General features: G+C 39.3%; 1 protein-coding gene across 1 annotated transcript in view; it reads left to right on the top strand.

Annotated features, from left to right (window-relative positions):
• Window positions 1-16,213, top strand: part of LOC113169604 (rho GTPase-activating protein 26) — a 58,620-nt gene that overhangs the window by 28,305 nt on the left and 14,102 nt on the right. Inside the window, exons 4-16 of the mRNA XM_026371158.1 lie at window positions 267-338; window positions 4,366-4,467; window positions 4,558-4,668; window positions 5,012-5,116; window positions 5,678-5,807; window positions 6,336-6,436; window positions 7,323-7,417; window positions 8,924-9,002; window positions 9,861-9,897; window positions 10,020-10,085; window positions 10,615-10,689; window positions 10,791-10,875; window positions 11,465-11,523. Of these exons, the coding sequence (XP_026226943.1) occupies window positions 267-338; window positions 4,366-4,467; window positions 4,558-4,668; window positions 5,012-5,116; window positions 5,678-5,807; window positions 6,336-6,436; window positions 7,323-7,417; window positions 8,924-9,002; window positions 9,861-9,897; window positions 10,020-10,085; window positions 10,615-10,689; window positions 10,791-10,875; window positions 11,465-11,523 (1,117 nt within the window). The remainder of the gene's footprint in view (window positions 1-266; window positions 339-4,365; window positions 4,468-4,557; window positions 4,669-5,011; window positions 5,117-5,677; window positions 5,808-6,335; window positions 6,437-7,322; window positions 7,418-8,923; window positions 9,003-9,860; window positions 9,898-10,019; window positions 10,086-10,614; window positions 10,690-10,790; window positions 10,876-11,464; window positions 11,524-16,213) is intronic.

The following is a 16,213-nucleotide window of genomic DNA, read 5'->3' as shown; positions in this document are numbered from 1 at the left end:
TACTGTTACACTGATAGTTTTAAATGAATTAATCAGATTAACAAAAACATAATTCTGTTGTTTTTATTTAGACGGTGATTAAACGTCTTTTTTTTTTGTTTTGTTTTTTGCTTTTTGCAATCATTGTAGCTGCATTGAACCTCTCAGCTCAGAGATCTACTGTATGATATGATGCCATTTCAGAGAAAATCATATTGCTAATCATATAGTAACTTTCACAGCCATTTATGTTTGCTAATCTGTGACTTGTGTGTTTGTTCCTCCAGATTGAGAATGCCAATGATGTGCTGATTATGCCTCTTGAACGGTTCAGGAAAGAACAGATAAGTGCAGCCAAGGTAAGGAGGTGACGGTGTGCAGACGTATGGATGGTACGAGAAGTCATGTTCTGTATACCAGTTATGATATAGCGGCAAGAAATTTTTGAATTTTGTGGTTTTCTGCATGAATTGGTTGTAAAATGTCGAGTATTAACAAATATAATGTGCCTAAAATAAAAACACAAAATAATTCAGATTATATTTATTTAGAACCATAAAAACCTCATAGTGCTAGTGATAAAAATATGTAATTAATAACTGGCCAGTTCCAATGATGCCTTGAAATCTTTGTCTGTCTCTCTGGGTTGTTTCTTTTCCTCATTGATGAGTGTTTGTTGTGCTCTTGGGGTCATTTTGACTGGTCGTCCACTTCTTGGTAGAGTATCCACAGTCCCACAGTGTCTCCATTTGTAGATTGTTTAACTGTAGACTGGTGAATTTCTAAAGTCTTTGGCATCACTTTGTAATCCTTTCCAACTTTCTGTAAATCATCAATTCTTGATTGTAGATCCTCTGAAAGCCCCTTTTGATGGGGAATGGCTCACATAGCCACATTCGTCTTGTGTGGAGGAAACTCAAAAAATTAGTGGTTATAGTCAGTTGAAGTAGCTCTAGTCTTCACCTCTAGTCTTCACCTTCAAGGTTGTTATTCCAAGGGTTCACATACTTTTTCCTATCATCATGATGAGGTTTTTATGGTTGTTCTCAACAAAGACATGAAAGATCTGAATTTTCTTTTACTTTAGGCTCATTATATTTGTTACTCTTGACTTGGATGTAGATCAGATAATGTTTTATGACAAATTAATACATGCTTTTTCCTAATGTTTGTACATGTATGCTGGCAGTGAAGCATAAATAAGTAAATCAATAAAATGTGGTGCTGCAGCTGGTAGAGGCGTCACTGGCAGAGCCAATATTCAAATGGGATTGTTGGGTTTTCTATGTAATTTTATATACAATTATACTCTGTAAGTTCTTAAACTTTACACTGTAAAGTGCCTTGAGATGACTCCTGCCTGATTGGCATTACCACAGTTTGTGGTTTTCGAATGTTGGGGAGTTTCTTTATTTAAACCAAACAGTCTGAAGTCACTGAATGATGTGAAATGATGGTTAAAAAAACTAAAAATAAAACACAGATTACGTATGTCAGAATCTTTTCTGCCGTATTGAGTGTCTAACAAATCAGTGCTATCACGACATGACCTGGATAGATTAGGGCAATACAATAATCCTTGCCATAAATCACTCATTCCTACTGGGGGGTCTCAGAGGCCAGCAGATCTCCCTCATGGCACGGCCACTGTTGTTTTACTCTTTCAGTGAGTATAAATCTTTAGTGACTGTGCAGGAGGTCATGGAAACATTGAACAAAAAGTAAAAGTAAGCAAGTAGCTGAACCAGAGGCTGTTTGAATCTTTGTATCTTGGCTTTGAGACAGCTATCCCTCAGTTTAATCACTCAATCACAAAATATTCATACCTGAATGACAGGATTGGGCAAAACTGCTCAGAGTCACATGCAGTTTGATTCAGATTTAGTTTGTTCTGTGGTTGTTTAAAAAAAAAAGTACAATGCTCTAAGTTGAAAGATAAGTACTACAGTGTATAGCTTTTGGGAAATCTCTTGCCCTGTTTAGTAAATATGCCACGTTTTAGTGTTTATAATCTTCTTACAGCAGGTCATGGTGCATTTACCCTGTGCAGCCTGTTGGACCTACATCAGGAGCCATGGGGGTTCTCCTGATATGTACATGCACTATTAAACATGGTATCAGTGGATACTTCGCTAATCCATCCTCTTATAGCAGGTCATTGTTTGATTGTGACATGGTGGCCAGATTAAGACGTGAATACATAATCTCTGCAGATATACTAATCCCAGTTTAGCCCTAAAAAGAACTCAACATCTTAGACTGGTACAGTTTCACCTGGCGCTGTAGCTCCAGAGCTGGCTTTTATTTTGTACGGCTGCATTGATTTATGAGAATTCACTTTATAAGTGTCAGATATGTGCAGAAGTTTAGATATATTATTAAACATTAATTAAATTTTCAGTCTTTCTTCAGTCTTGGGGAGTAGTATGGTAATCTGGTTTGTCCAGTATGGAGAAAATGACTAAGTAAACACAGTACAGGACACAGCAGATGCTGCTTCTGCTAATGTTAGTCATTCATCACAGTATATTCCTTTAATTGTGTGTCAGATGTGGTATTTGCTGTATGCAGAAACAAGCAGGGAGCGACGATCTGGTGGTATGAAGTGTCAGTGGGTTGCTATACAGTATGATCCTGTGTCAAAACATTAATTTAGTGCCACTCTTTGGAGGAAGCATGTCTCACTTATCGTGGATCACAGTGTGAAGACATTGCCACCTGCTGGCTGAGGATAGAAATAATAAGTGAACTGGTTCAAATGCTTTTACATTTTTATTTAAGACATGTAGATATGTAAAAACTAAATTGATAGAAAACATGACATTTGCATTGAGTGGCTAATTTACACACACATGAACCTACAGTACACGGCCAGGCTTTCCGGTTTCCGGTTAGTGGAGAGGAAACACTAGTTTCACAGAAACATTAAAATCAAGCTGATATTTTTACATACTTCTAGTCGAAATGAAGCCATGAAACAGAATGAGGAAGATGTTTTGAAAGTAGCAGAGGTGGGGATTTCCATAGTGATGATTAAGAGTCAGAGGGCGACTTTAAACAGAAGCTTGTTGTTTAGAGGAATGTTCATTTTAATGCGTTCTACAGCTGCTGTCTGTTCCGCTCGTGACCCTCAGGACTCGACTTGTTGATGAAACTGCTTTGGAAATGAAAACACCTGTCTCATGTGACTGCAACGGTGGTTGACATCACTGACCGGGCAACAATATGCTCCCTTCACTGATCTGGGAGTTTTATTTCCTTTCCAGAGGAGTGGGGGAAAAACTTGTTCTCATCAGCACGATTAACCAGACCGGAAGATGCGACAGATGACACGTCCTCTAAAACCAGTGCTGCTCATGTGTTTGTTTTAACTACACTTTGCACTTTATTGTGACATAAAATGTAGATTAAACAGAGCTATTATAGGATCCTTTTATAGTATCCATTATCATCATAATTATCTTTCCCGTGTCAGTAAAGTGGGGATGAGAATAAAATGCATGCTTAGAGCTCTTTGGTAACCACAGAGCAGATTATAAAATACTAGTTTAACAGCCATTACTAGTGTTTACCAGACTTTAGAGTCTTTGTGAAGCTCCAGTCCTGTCATGTTATAAGTTCTGGATAAAAGGCAACATGAACAAACGAGGGCAGAGATACAGAGATAATAACACCCTGGGGCCCCTCCCTGACCTGCCTTCTAATGTTTGTGTGTTCACTTCTAACCTCTTTTTTCACTCTTTCCCTCTCGCTACTGATGTCCATGTTTCTTTCTTCAGCTGATTTCAATTAGATTGAAGTTAAATAATGCCTTTTAATCACCGTACAATCAGTAGACCATGGTTACTAAAGAATGGACTCCTTTGTGTGTGAGATTTTTTTCCTTTAACTTGGTCTTATTGGACCAAGAGATGCTTTTTTTCCTCTCGAGCAATCTAAAGAAACACACATTCTTCTCTATCTGTCTCTTGTTTTCACCCATTCATCTGCCCGTCTCTTATGTCAGTGATCTCACCACTGATGAAACAGTCTGTTGTTCTCTAAGCAGCTGTGTTCCCTGGAGAAGCAGTGTCAAACTGAACTCATACAGATGTGAAAACTAAAATAAGATCACATTAAATGAAGTGCGCCTTGCGCTCTGTTCTTGAAATCTGCTCTTCGTTCGTTCCGTTTTTTGCCAGCAACATGAGAGCTGTGCTTAACTGCAGCTGTAGTGACTGATCAAATTACTTGTACAGTCTTGTTACACGTTAATATGATGAGATTTAGATTAGGTGTTAAAATCACGAATGTTCCTCACAGAAATGAGTTAACTGGTACAAAGCTTGATTATTCTGGCACCCAAATATGTTTATTTAGTTTGTTTTGTTTGTTTATCTGTTGCAGGAAGCCAAGAAAAAGTATGACAAAGAGACAGAGAAGTATTGTGCAGTGCTGGAGAAGCACCTTAGCCTTTCAGCAAAGAAGAAAGAGTCGCATCTGCATGATGTAAGATAATGTGTCTAAGTTTATGTCTTTCTTTTGCCACCTAACGAAGAACATTTCTCATGTAAATATTCAATGCCTTCCTTTTTGCAGGCGGATAATCAGGTCGATAATGTACGGCAGCATTTCTATGAGGTTTCTCTGGAATATGTCTTCAAGGTGCAGGAGGTCCAAGAGAGGAAGATGTTTGACTTTGTGGAGCCTGTAAGATGACACCGTTTAATCTAATTTGCCTATTAATTCCCTTTGACATATCCACAGCTACTTCTAGATACAATTATTTTTGTCTGTTGTTGGCAAGCAACAGTTTGGAGGCTTTGGTGCCTTGCTGCAGGGCACTTTTGTGGTAGTCGCTGAGCAAATAAAGATGATTTGTTGCACATACCGCACCAACCTGACTTAGCTGTGTACAAAAAAGACGAGATTCACTGCCTCTGTTTTAATTTGTTATTTAAAAATGTTCTCTTCTACATCTATTTAATTTATTATCTATCCTTTAAATGTAGCTTCATGTCTTCACTTTCTTGCCGTTTTTATTTTGCCTCAGCTGTTGGCGTTTCTCCAAGGCCTTTTCACCTACTATCACCACGGCTATGAGCTGGCAAAGGACTTTAACCACTTCAAGACTGATCTTACCATCAGCATACAGAATGTAAGGTCACACACACACACACACACACACACACACACACACACACACACACACACACACACACACACACACACACACACACACAGCATTTCACTGATAGTAACCCACACTCAAAAATAGGGAGAGACTTCTCTTCTTCAAATCAAAAGATACATTGCTGAGTTATAATCCACAAGTCAAAAGAAGGGTTGTGTGCCTAAAAGGCTACAGGGACTCATGTTCAAAGGCCACACAGAAAATATTTCTCCAAATGTGAAACGACTGAAGGATGAAAAGACCTGAAAAGTTAATCAGAGTGATCTGCAAATGTCATTTCATACAAAAAGGACGCACTCTTATTCATACTCCAGTATTTGAAGGGACATTTTGGAATTGAAAAGAACACAAATATTCAGGGTGAAGTCGACGGGCATAGAGGTTTTTACTCGACATTTCTCACATTCTGCTGAAATCTAGTTAAGTAAAGGTTCTGATGATGTTGTAAAATTGAATGTTCTCAATGTTGGGTAAATTGGATTAAGGGCCTAAGGTCTGTCAACCTATATCTTTGTGTTTGGACAGACGAGGAACCGCTTTGAGAGCACACGGTCGGAGGTGGAGGGTCTGATGAGGAAGATGAAAGAGAATCCACATGAACACAAGAGTGTGAGCCACCACACCATGGAGGGATACCTGTTTGTGCAGGAGAAGCGTACGTATCAGCCCACATCTGTCTGTGTGCGTTTGATCTTGAAATGAAGACAGAATTCAGCAGCAGTTTACAGTGTTGCAGTACCATGGAAACATGAATGAATGTGTCTGTGCGTGTACGTAGGCACAGTACGTGCACTTTAGAGCCGTGATGTTTGGATCGCACACACATCTATTTATACACACACACACACACACACACACACACACACACACACTCTGACAGAGCAGCAGAACAAACAAACCGTAATTAACCTATGGTTGATGAAGTCCAGTCTGATCTGCTGGATACGTGACAGCAGCGCTGACCGCGTGTGGTTACCATGGTAACATGTCTAGCACTAAAACAGCCCTAAGACTCAATCTTTTTTTATTTATTTATTTTTGTCTAGCTTGTTTTAACCTCGTCTCTGTTTTTTGTCTTTCTCAGAGCGTTTCACATCACCTTGTTGTCTTTATTTCTTTCCTCTGCTGTGGTTTTTATTTGAACCTTTACATTATTTTTAATGTCGTTCTCTGTTTATCTCAGGCTCATTTGTTTCCAGCTGGGTGAAGTACTACTGTACATACCATCGTGATCCCAAGAGGGTCACCATGGTACTGTTCGACCCTAAATCAGGAGGGAAAATGGTGAGCAGCTCTCATCTATATACTGTATTCACAATAATCTAATACTAATAATCAAAGTATCAGATATACATAGACTTTAATAGTGGTCAAGTTCACACTACCTGACCAGATGTATGTGACGATACTTCAGCGTATCGTTACACTGTCTGCTCTCAGTTCCTCCAACACTTATTAATACTCTGCTCACCGTTTGTGTATTTTTTATTACTACCATTACCAGACATACTGTCATGAGATATTTTTAAGGAAGCTACAATGAAGGTTTCTGACAGGAAATCATGCACAGAAAATGTCAGTCCTTCCATATCAAGCTAGGGTTTATGACGCACATTATCATTTTACACCAGTGTACAGTCATGCAGTGAGATGTTAGTTTTAGCAAAGGCAAAACAATTTTTCCCACAATAGCACCATGAGAGTTCAGTGTTGCAACGTTCGGTCTGTGATGACACAATATGCCCAAATATTTCTATTTTTTTTAAACACCAAATGTCACTGTAACACCAATGTTCCTAGTTATTCATAGAAACTTTTCAATTCTCATTTCTTGTTAGTCAGTCCCTGCAGAAATTTCTGCTCTTGCCCATCTCACACTTTTAGTGTTTGTCCAAAGTTTTCTTGATGTGCTTCCAACTGGAAGTTAAACAACTTCTGAGTCTGAAGCTTGAGTTTTATAACACAAGAAGAAGGAATTAGTAATGATTAATTATTAAAAACAAAGTTCACTTGAAAAACTGACTCAGTGTTTTGCTTAATTCACTTTTAGTTTTCTCAGTGGTGTCAACGAAAACATCAGTTGCCATCTCAAACATAAACCAGGTTAAGGTCAACTGAAACACAGAAACTGCTTCTATTACACTTTGATGCTCTTTCTGTCTTTTGTCAGGGAGAAGAGGAGAGCTTTATTCTCAAGTCGTGCACCAGGAGGAAGACTGACTCGATAGAAAAGCGATTCTGTTTTGACGTGGAGGCTGTGGACAGGTCAGTGATTTCACTGCATGTGTCACCCGTTCACATCGTGGACCTGCATCACTGAATCACGTGACCGTTTCCTTTTCAAATGTCTATCCAGGCATTTTATGTTTAGCTTTTCCACCTGCAGAAGTGAGTTCTGAGAACATATTTGATAATGTATCATACACACAGCTAAAACTGTCCTTCTCTCAAGCCTCACTTCATCCTTTATAGTGAACATTTTACATTGATCATTTACATACTCAGAGGTATGTAATGCATTGGTAAACACAAGAACCTGTAACTTCATTTATTTGCTATCCAAGCTACCAGAATACATGACATACCAAGAGTATATCTTAAATAAGTCCAGAGCAACAGAATTTCTATTTGTACTTGTCACACTTGCAGTGCATTCGATTTTGGTTGCACAATATATGATCATAGCAACCAACCTTGTAAACTATGATGAGAAACCTGTATGAAAAAGACAAAGCATCCTAGACAACAACCACATTTTCAGTTTTTCTCTTCATAGAACTCCACACCAGTGTGGATATTGTCGTCTTGTAGCACATAACAGCAACGTGAGATGTTTTTAAATGGTGTAATTACAGGTACGATGCACAGGGGGGTGCTGCTCAGTTGATTTGGGCCTCAAGCCGTTTGGCCTCTCAGGCTCGGCCTCCTGTGGTGCTTTGCTTTCTACACTCTTCCTCCTCCTCCCCCTCCACGTCTTTCTCTCTCCCCCCTCCCTGTCCCCTCTTCCTTAAATTCAGCCAAATCAAGTCACTTTAACATCATCTCCACTTTTTAGTTTACTCTCCCGTCCCGTTTTGTTTTTATTTATATTAATAGTGTGCACATTTCTTGGTGTGTCTCTAAGGATGTACTGTAGAAGTCACTTTGCATTTGTAAATGTACAGTATCTCTGTACAGATTATGATGCACGTGTATCAGTATGTTTGCATGAGCATGATTCTGTGGTGGCTGCTGTATCATGACTAAAAGGCTGTGTGTATATTGAGGGGTGTGTGTGTGTAGAGGGAGTTATACTGCTGCGATGGTGACAGCTGATGATGAGTGTACTGCCAGTGACAGTCTGTATAGGACAGATTGAAAAACCTGTAGAAGACTGGGATGAACATGAGTAATGAGGGGTGTGTGTGTGTGTGTGTGTGTGTGTGTGTTTGTGTGTGTGTTGTGTGCTCTGACACAAGGCTCAGTTAACTGAATTCAAGTCGGATTCTGTGGACTGGACTTCTTTCTTCTAGGTTTGAACTAATAAGCCCAGTTTTTATCATCTGTTTATACTGGAAATTATACCGTGCTCATACCTCTGAAACCCATAAATGAGTAGACTGGACTTTGCTGTTGAATACGTATATTAAGTACTACATCAATGCTTGTATGAACAGTATTTACATGTGTATATTTATGTCTGTGTAGTATTTGTTAATACTGTTTAACAGACTGTGAGCTACTGACCCTGGTCTTTGATAAACCAATGTGCCTTTTTTAATGTGTGTGAAGGCCGGGTGTGATCACCATGCAGGCATTGTCAGAAGAAGACCGCAGGTTGTGGATGGAGGCCATGGATGGGAGAGAACCGGTAGGTTACCACGGTTACCGTTTTTTCTTATGTAAAACTTTTGTCCATTAAGCAAAATGAGAGCGTCAACATTTAAAAAATAATTTTTGTAATGGTAGTTTGACTTTGCCTCAGTACACTCTGAGGTTACACACTGAACCTGCTAACGAACCTGCAGAGGGTTTCAATCAGGACGAGTCTGAGCACCTAAGGAGTCCTGGGATAAATCTGAGGTGACACGAGATGATTAATGGTATTGGAAAGGAGGAGGACAGTTCCCCCTCATTTTTCCTTAGGTAGTTTATCAGTTCGAGATCATTATGCAGGTCTAACAATGGAAAAATGTTAGAAATGTACGTATCAGGGGAAATCTAAGTGGAGAGCTGCTCACAACTCCTACAGTTTACAGTAAATAATCAAGGATCACATGCAGACGCAGCCATTGGTGCCACACAGTAGATTACTGTGGTGTTTGTTTTCCCCAGTAGGAAAGTTGACCGACAGCCAGTCTCTCCAGCCCTTGTGTTAGTGCAACTTTCTACACTCTCATTTAGTCGTGTTCATGTCTCAACACCTACCTCATCCTCACATCTGCATTCAAACATGCAGCGGTAATCGGCACCAATAAACCCAGCGCAAGCTCGAACAAGAAGCAGCTCCTCTGATGATCTGAAATAAAAACAAGTCATGTTGATGTTTACAGCTAAAAGCGTTCTTCTTTGTTCTGTTGGCTCCGGCTCTTTTACCTTCACCTTGATAGTGAATAAACTCGCTTCTTACCACAGTCTCAAAAGTACCTAAATCAACTCGAATAGATTTGTATATAAATACACAGGCTTAGATATTTAATGTTCAGTGTGATATTGTTTTTATTTGCAGGTGTACAATCTGAACAAAGACAACCAGGCTGAAGGAAGTAAGTAGTTTTTGTATTTTGCTAATTATGGTTCAACATTAAAATTACTCTATATTTCTAAAACCTCTCGGTGTCTTGTTCCGCTGTGATGCTCACTCTGTGTTCATGTCCCGCTCTGTCAGTGGTCCAGCTGGATGTCACGGGGTTCAACGTGATGAAAAAATTCATATACGCAGTGGATACTCGAGGTACAGTCTGAATGTTGAATCTGATTGTGTGTATTTCCTGCTTCTCTAGTGTGTCATACTTCACTTTTGTAATAAATACTGAAATAGTACAAAGGTAGTTCTTTATGTTCAGTATTGTGTTTCATATAAACCTAGTAAAACTCTCCTCCTTCAGGGTGTGTTCCTTCTCTCTTATTTCACAGTAAATGTTCATAGTGCAGTATCCCATTCATATATACAGCTTCCATATAATCATGAACCTGCCAGGATTATTATTATTTCCATCAATGACATGTCAAAATACAGATGTCAAAGTAAATGTAAATTTACTTTGATTCTTAAAGGACCTGAATTGTGCTGAAATAATGTGTTTGCACTAAACCTGGCTGGCTGCTGCACGCTGAGTTATTGTCTTTATCCTCCATTTTAGATTTGAGCAGTTTGATTATCCGTGACAGCCTCACAGGCAATCTTATAGTGGTGCCAGGTGTGAAAAGCATTGGTGGCAGCGGTTACTGAGGTAACCTCTCCTCGCCTCTCTTGCTTCTAGGTATAGATGAGCAGGGCTTGTACAGGATCGTTGGCGTGAACTCCAGAGTACAGAAACTACTGAACCTGGCTATGGGTAAACACAAAGAGTCACACACTTAAAACTGAAAATAAAATCTTTAATTTAATTCTTCATTTATAATTCATTTGGTTTATTTTCATATTTTTGTCCATCAGATCCAAAGACATGTGCTGATGTGGAGCTAGAAAACCCAGAGTGGGAGATTAAGACTATCACAAGTGCTATCAAGCACTATCTCAGGTTTGTGTGAAAAGGTTTAAATGAATGAAATTATACTGATATTATGGCGTGTTCCTTATATTTTCTCCCTTAATACTTGAATAAATGCTTTCTCATCCTTTTTTCAGTTTATTCATGCAGTATTTCCTGCATTTTCTGATTTAAATTTATTTCTAGCACAAATATGTTTCAGCAGTGTTGCACTTCATATTCAGAAAGTTACATGCAGTCATGTATTCTGAATAGAGTTAGTCTTACCTGCTGGTCCCTGTACAGCAGCTGACATTTAAATGACTTCCTCAAGAGTATCTCAACCACTGGTAATGAGGGAAAGATCAGGATCACGAATGTGGGAGGCCAGGAACCGGCAGCTAAGTGGAAGAGAAATGCACAATTGGAAAGAGCAATGGTAGAATTCAAGCTGTGCTCAATTTACTGTTCCTGAATGAATGCACTCTGCACAACTGGCTAACACACAGATACACAAACATCCACGTATTGACACATTGCACATGCCGTACACACACGTGCAATACACTGGCACATGCTGTAAATGGAGAGATTCACTGCAGAAGTGTCTGTATTCATATGTCCCTTTTTGTGTTTCCAGAATGTTGCCTGCACCTCTCATGACGTACCAGTACCAGAGGAGCTTCATCAAAGCTGCTAGTGAGTATTTTCTTTCTTATTTATCTCACAAATACGAGTTTAGTCATGCAGAACCCATGACAGCTATTCCTTGGTTCACCAGTTTTAGTGAATGATCACATGATTCCTAAAAAGGATCATGTGATGCGGTTTACATACTGTGCATGCTTTCATACAACGACCTGCAAAGCAGGAGAGTCTTTAGGTAAACATTAGATTACTACTGATCTAAGATAAAGTCCTCCTGGATCACATCATGTTCCAAAGTTTATAAAAAGATTAAATACAGATTAGAAAGGTTGTTTTATTTTTTGTTAAACTGAATCCCAGTCCAACAAAAAAACGTCTGTCTTCTGCGTCAGAGAATTTGTTTGAAGATAGTTCCTGGGCTGTGCTCCAGTTAAATAGGAGAATGAGAAATCATCACATGAATGAGTTCCTGACTTGCTTTCAAACCAGTTGCAAATTGAGGGTTCACCCACTGAGACACCAGAACACCCACTGTGCCCCCCAGGATGTGCTGTCTCTTTCCTCTGGTAGCCGAGCCCACCGACTGTGCCACTTTGAGCTGTGTGAGGAACACATTATGTTACTGACCTGCTGTGTGTAGTGTTGTCATACATACAGTTTTCACATGAGAGAAGCTGATGGGAAAAGTGAAAACCTTGCAGAAGCGTTGTGTGTAGTGGGGATTGTTGGGTCCCACAGTGGCTGTAAAAGTTATTTTGTACCAGCACCTGATGGGTGTGGTGTATTGAATGAGTGAGTGAGAATAATGTCATTTTCAAAAAGCACTCATCTATGTTGAACACGGTAGTCTCTCAATGCATTCCATTCTTGTTGTGTGGGTCCTAAGCAACAAAATAAACTTTAGCAAGCAGAAACTGTTATAGTACACTTTGTGTTTCTTGGATTTGTCTGGTTTGGTTTGATACACGATGATTTCCTTTAGTTAGGTTCTAGTGTGCCTGTGCTGCTACTGCATCTTCTTTACTGAATATTTGAACATTTGATATGTTTTAACTAGTGCAGGTGCAGGTCGGTCTAATCCAGTCCATTTTATAGCCCAGACCTGTTTTCTTTGTTAGTCAGTAGATGATCCTCTAGAAAGCTGAGCTGAGGGGAAGTAACTTCAGGAAATGCACATGCTACATTAAGGTAAAATAAATAAATTAATAAATAATAAATTAATATACGTATGTATGAGGCAAATAATTTCCGAGGTAGCTAGCTCGACTTGGACCGCCTGTGCTGTAGCATGGTTTTGTAATAATCATAAAAAATAACAGCTATATGTATAATGTGTAATGTTAGAGATTTATATCACTTTCCATCTCTTAAAACTCGTGTGTTGTTGTGACTGTCTGTATTTGCATGTCACAAAGTATCTCTAAGAAAGCATCTGCATGTGAGTATGCACTTTTGTATTTTTTCCAAGGCTGAATTTTGCAGAAGCAGCTGGGGTGTTATGAGGACAGCGTCCTCAGTTGAACTCCTTTCTCCTCCTCTCTTTCACGCATTGCCTCCAACTCCTCCCATCACCGTGCTCACGGACCATTCTCCACCTCTAGTTTCATCTCGGCTTTCTCTCTGCCATCCCAGGCTTCTCTGGTTTAAACAGTCAGCAGAGGTGAAGGTAGAACAAAAGGAGGAAATGGAGTGGAAAAGAAGGGAGTGGGAGAGAGAAAGATGAGGAGGAGGGAGGGATGGAGGGAGGGAGGTGCCACCTGGATTTCAGAAACCGGCTTTTAGCATGTACCAGCAACAAAGCAGACATGCAGCAATCACTGTGGGGTTCACCAGGATTTCATGGGTTATTAATTTTGATTACTGGTGTTGTTTTGTGCAGCTGCTAACCAAACATTCTGTTATCATTGTCGTTATCACCTTGTAACCTGGTATCAAAACGAAACAGATAAAAGGGGGAAGATGATTCAGGGGTGAAAGATGATCACAGAAGTTTAATCTCTTTTCAGACTTTAAAAGATCCAATCTCTAGTTTTAAACGACAAATCTGATGGAGATTCGTTTAAGAAACTTTATAATGTTGAAACAAACTGTGTGGATAAATACTGTGTCATATAAAACCAAAAGGGTAGGTAAGGCTAGATAGACCAGTAAATTGAGCTTCTGATGAAACTGCAATGATCCCTGTTGATCTCAAACATTATCTATTTTCTTTTTAGGATGATGCAATGGTACATGTGCACACAGTATGCAGAAGAAGCACAGCACACTCAAAAAATGCACTAAATTCAAAGCTTGGCCAACAACAACATCTTTCCACTTATCATTATTCTCAATAACGGAAACACCCCAGTTAATAATTTAGATCTGCTTTGTTTGCATGAATGGATGTAGGCAGTGTAATGTTGCTGTTAGGCAGGTGGTGTAATTTCAGCCTGCATCAAATCAGTTGTCAAACATTATGCTTTCTCATCTCCTGTGTAATAATAATTTACATCATTTCTGGAAGTGATTGCCTGCCAGCTTTGAGCAGCATTTCTTTCAGCTTGACAGGAAACAGAAGAAACAAAACTGAAAACTGGAGATTTGTTTGTCCAACATCTGCTATTTACACCCCCCCCCACCCATCATTCTGCCAACACGTGGTTGACACTCGACCTATAGCATAAACATTTCATGCCTATAAAAATAAGACATCAATGATGTGAGTACAAAGCTTGCTGTCAGTGAAACATCACTAGAACACCTTTACATTAGTTTACATGCAGAAACAGTTTATTTTATTCATGTGTGCAGAATGTAACACAGTTACATTACATAGAGTTTCTAATAATACACAGCTAATCAGTTATAGTGTTGGAAAGCCTGATTGATGCCTCCTAATGACTTTACACAAAGTTGAAAAATGCTCTTTTGACGTTAATCATTATGCTTTCAGCAAATATGTTTTAATAACTTTGAATGAGGAAATAGTGAAATGACACAAGCTGCATACATGTTTAAATGCTGCAATTAGCTGTAAAGCTACAATCTGCTGCCAAATTAAACAGTGTTCATCGGGATGAAATGGCACAAACCAAAGTGCTACCTGTTAAATACTGCAGATTATCAAAAATAATGGGGAGAGTGCACTGACTTGATTTTTAGAATGTATTCAACTAGATTGTTTCATTAATTACTTCCAGAAGATGTGAGAGAAATTGATTACAAGCACTGTTACTTACTATAAAGTGACTCGGTGAAAATCTATTGAAAAGCGGATTAGCAGGGAGGAAGTGGAGTTGATGCAAAAGAAAGTTGTAACTATAATTTCACCAATTGCAGTGTGTGTGGTGGCCGAACAGTGAAGCCAAATCCCACACACCATAACTGCCACAAACACCTCTTTTACTGACCACCCTGTTTTGTGTCTCAACTGTTCAAATCAAGGCAAAACATTGTGCTGCAGTACAAGTTTATTGTTTGTCTGCAGCTAATAAACTCCTAAAAGCACACATGGCTTTCATTATTTTGGGACATTTCTTGGTAATGAGACAGGTTGGTACAAAAGATAGGATTAATGTAACTGGTGAATCATGTTTAATTTTGTGCTTTATATCTCCCCTGGGATTTGGTAGGCATTTAGTGGAAATTAATTCCAGAGCAGTGTGTGTTTGTACCTGAGTTATGAATTGTGGTTAGAATGAAGAGCGTGTGTGCTTCAGCATAATGTGTGTGAAGTGGTGGACACAAGAAAATGCATCAGAAGTAACAACAACTCATGTGCGTGCATCTGTTTGGTGGTATGTGTGGGTGTAGTGGATGTGCCCGTGCATTAAAGTGCTTTGACTTTGTGTGTATACGTGTGTGGTTACATTTGTTTTAATGTTTGTGATACATGTGTGTCTCTGAATGTTCAGTGAATATTTTTGCAGGGGTTGGTCTCTCTGTGTGTACGTGTAAGTGAGCGTTTTGTTCGTATTCACTGTATGGAGTATATAGTAAACCGCATATGCTGGAGCTTGTCTGCTGTTAGTTGGTAAGAAGGCGTGTAAATGTGTCTGCGTTTGAGATGCTCTGGCAGTTGTGAGTGTATTGCCTGGCGCTGACAGCCAGGGCCCCGAGGGTTGATCTACTGCGAGGCTGCTGTCATCTATTTATCGACTGGCTCTTGGGGCGTAACTTATTATAGTCATTCATTAAAAACAAATCTCTCCCCTGCCCGCCTGTCTACCTGTTAGTAGCCAGGACACAGAACTTCTCCAGTCGCAGCAGAATGAAACTTTCAGTGACCAACAACTTCTGTGTGAAGTTTTAGTTCTTATGTAGGCCGGACTCAAAATCAAACGGTGTTCACAGGAATACACTATAGAGCAACAAGGAGATTAATGGTTGTTGGCATCATGTCATTGTTGGTTTTGGTTTTGTCATAAGAACTGATAGTGATAAAGCCAGCTCTAGGCTGTATTTACACGAAAACTGTTTTAACGCAGCAGTGTGGCTCTGCTCCCTGATTCACAACATTCAAATGAATGAGAAGGGCTGAACGTGGTATCTTTAAAACTCTCTTATAGTAAATATATGTTATCTACTGTGGCTACCTCTGGTTAACAGTTCCACTGAGTCTGACTGATGTTTACTTTACACCATTCTTTGAATTTCTTTGCTTATTCTTGTCTGTGTATCTAGTCCTTGCTTTCTTTTTTGCACAATGGACACTTGTTACAGTACATAACATCTTTGTACCAAGCAGAATAAAAACACT

Source organism: Anabas testudineus, chromosome 14, assembly GCF_900324465.2.
Source record: "Anabas testudineus chromosome 14, fAnaTes1.2, whole genome shotgun sequence".
NCBI lineage: Eukaryota > Metazoa > Chordata > Actinopteri > Anabantiformes > Anabantidae > Anabas > Anabas testudineus.
This window is presented reverse-complemented; position numbering and strand designations above follow the sequence as displayed.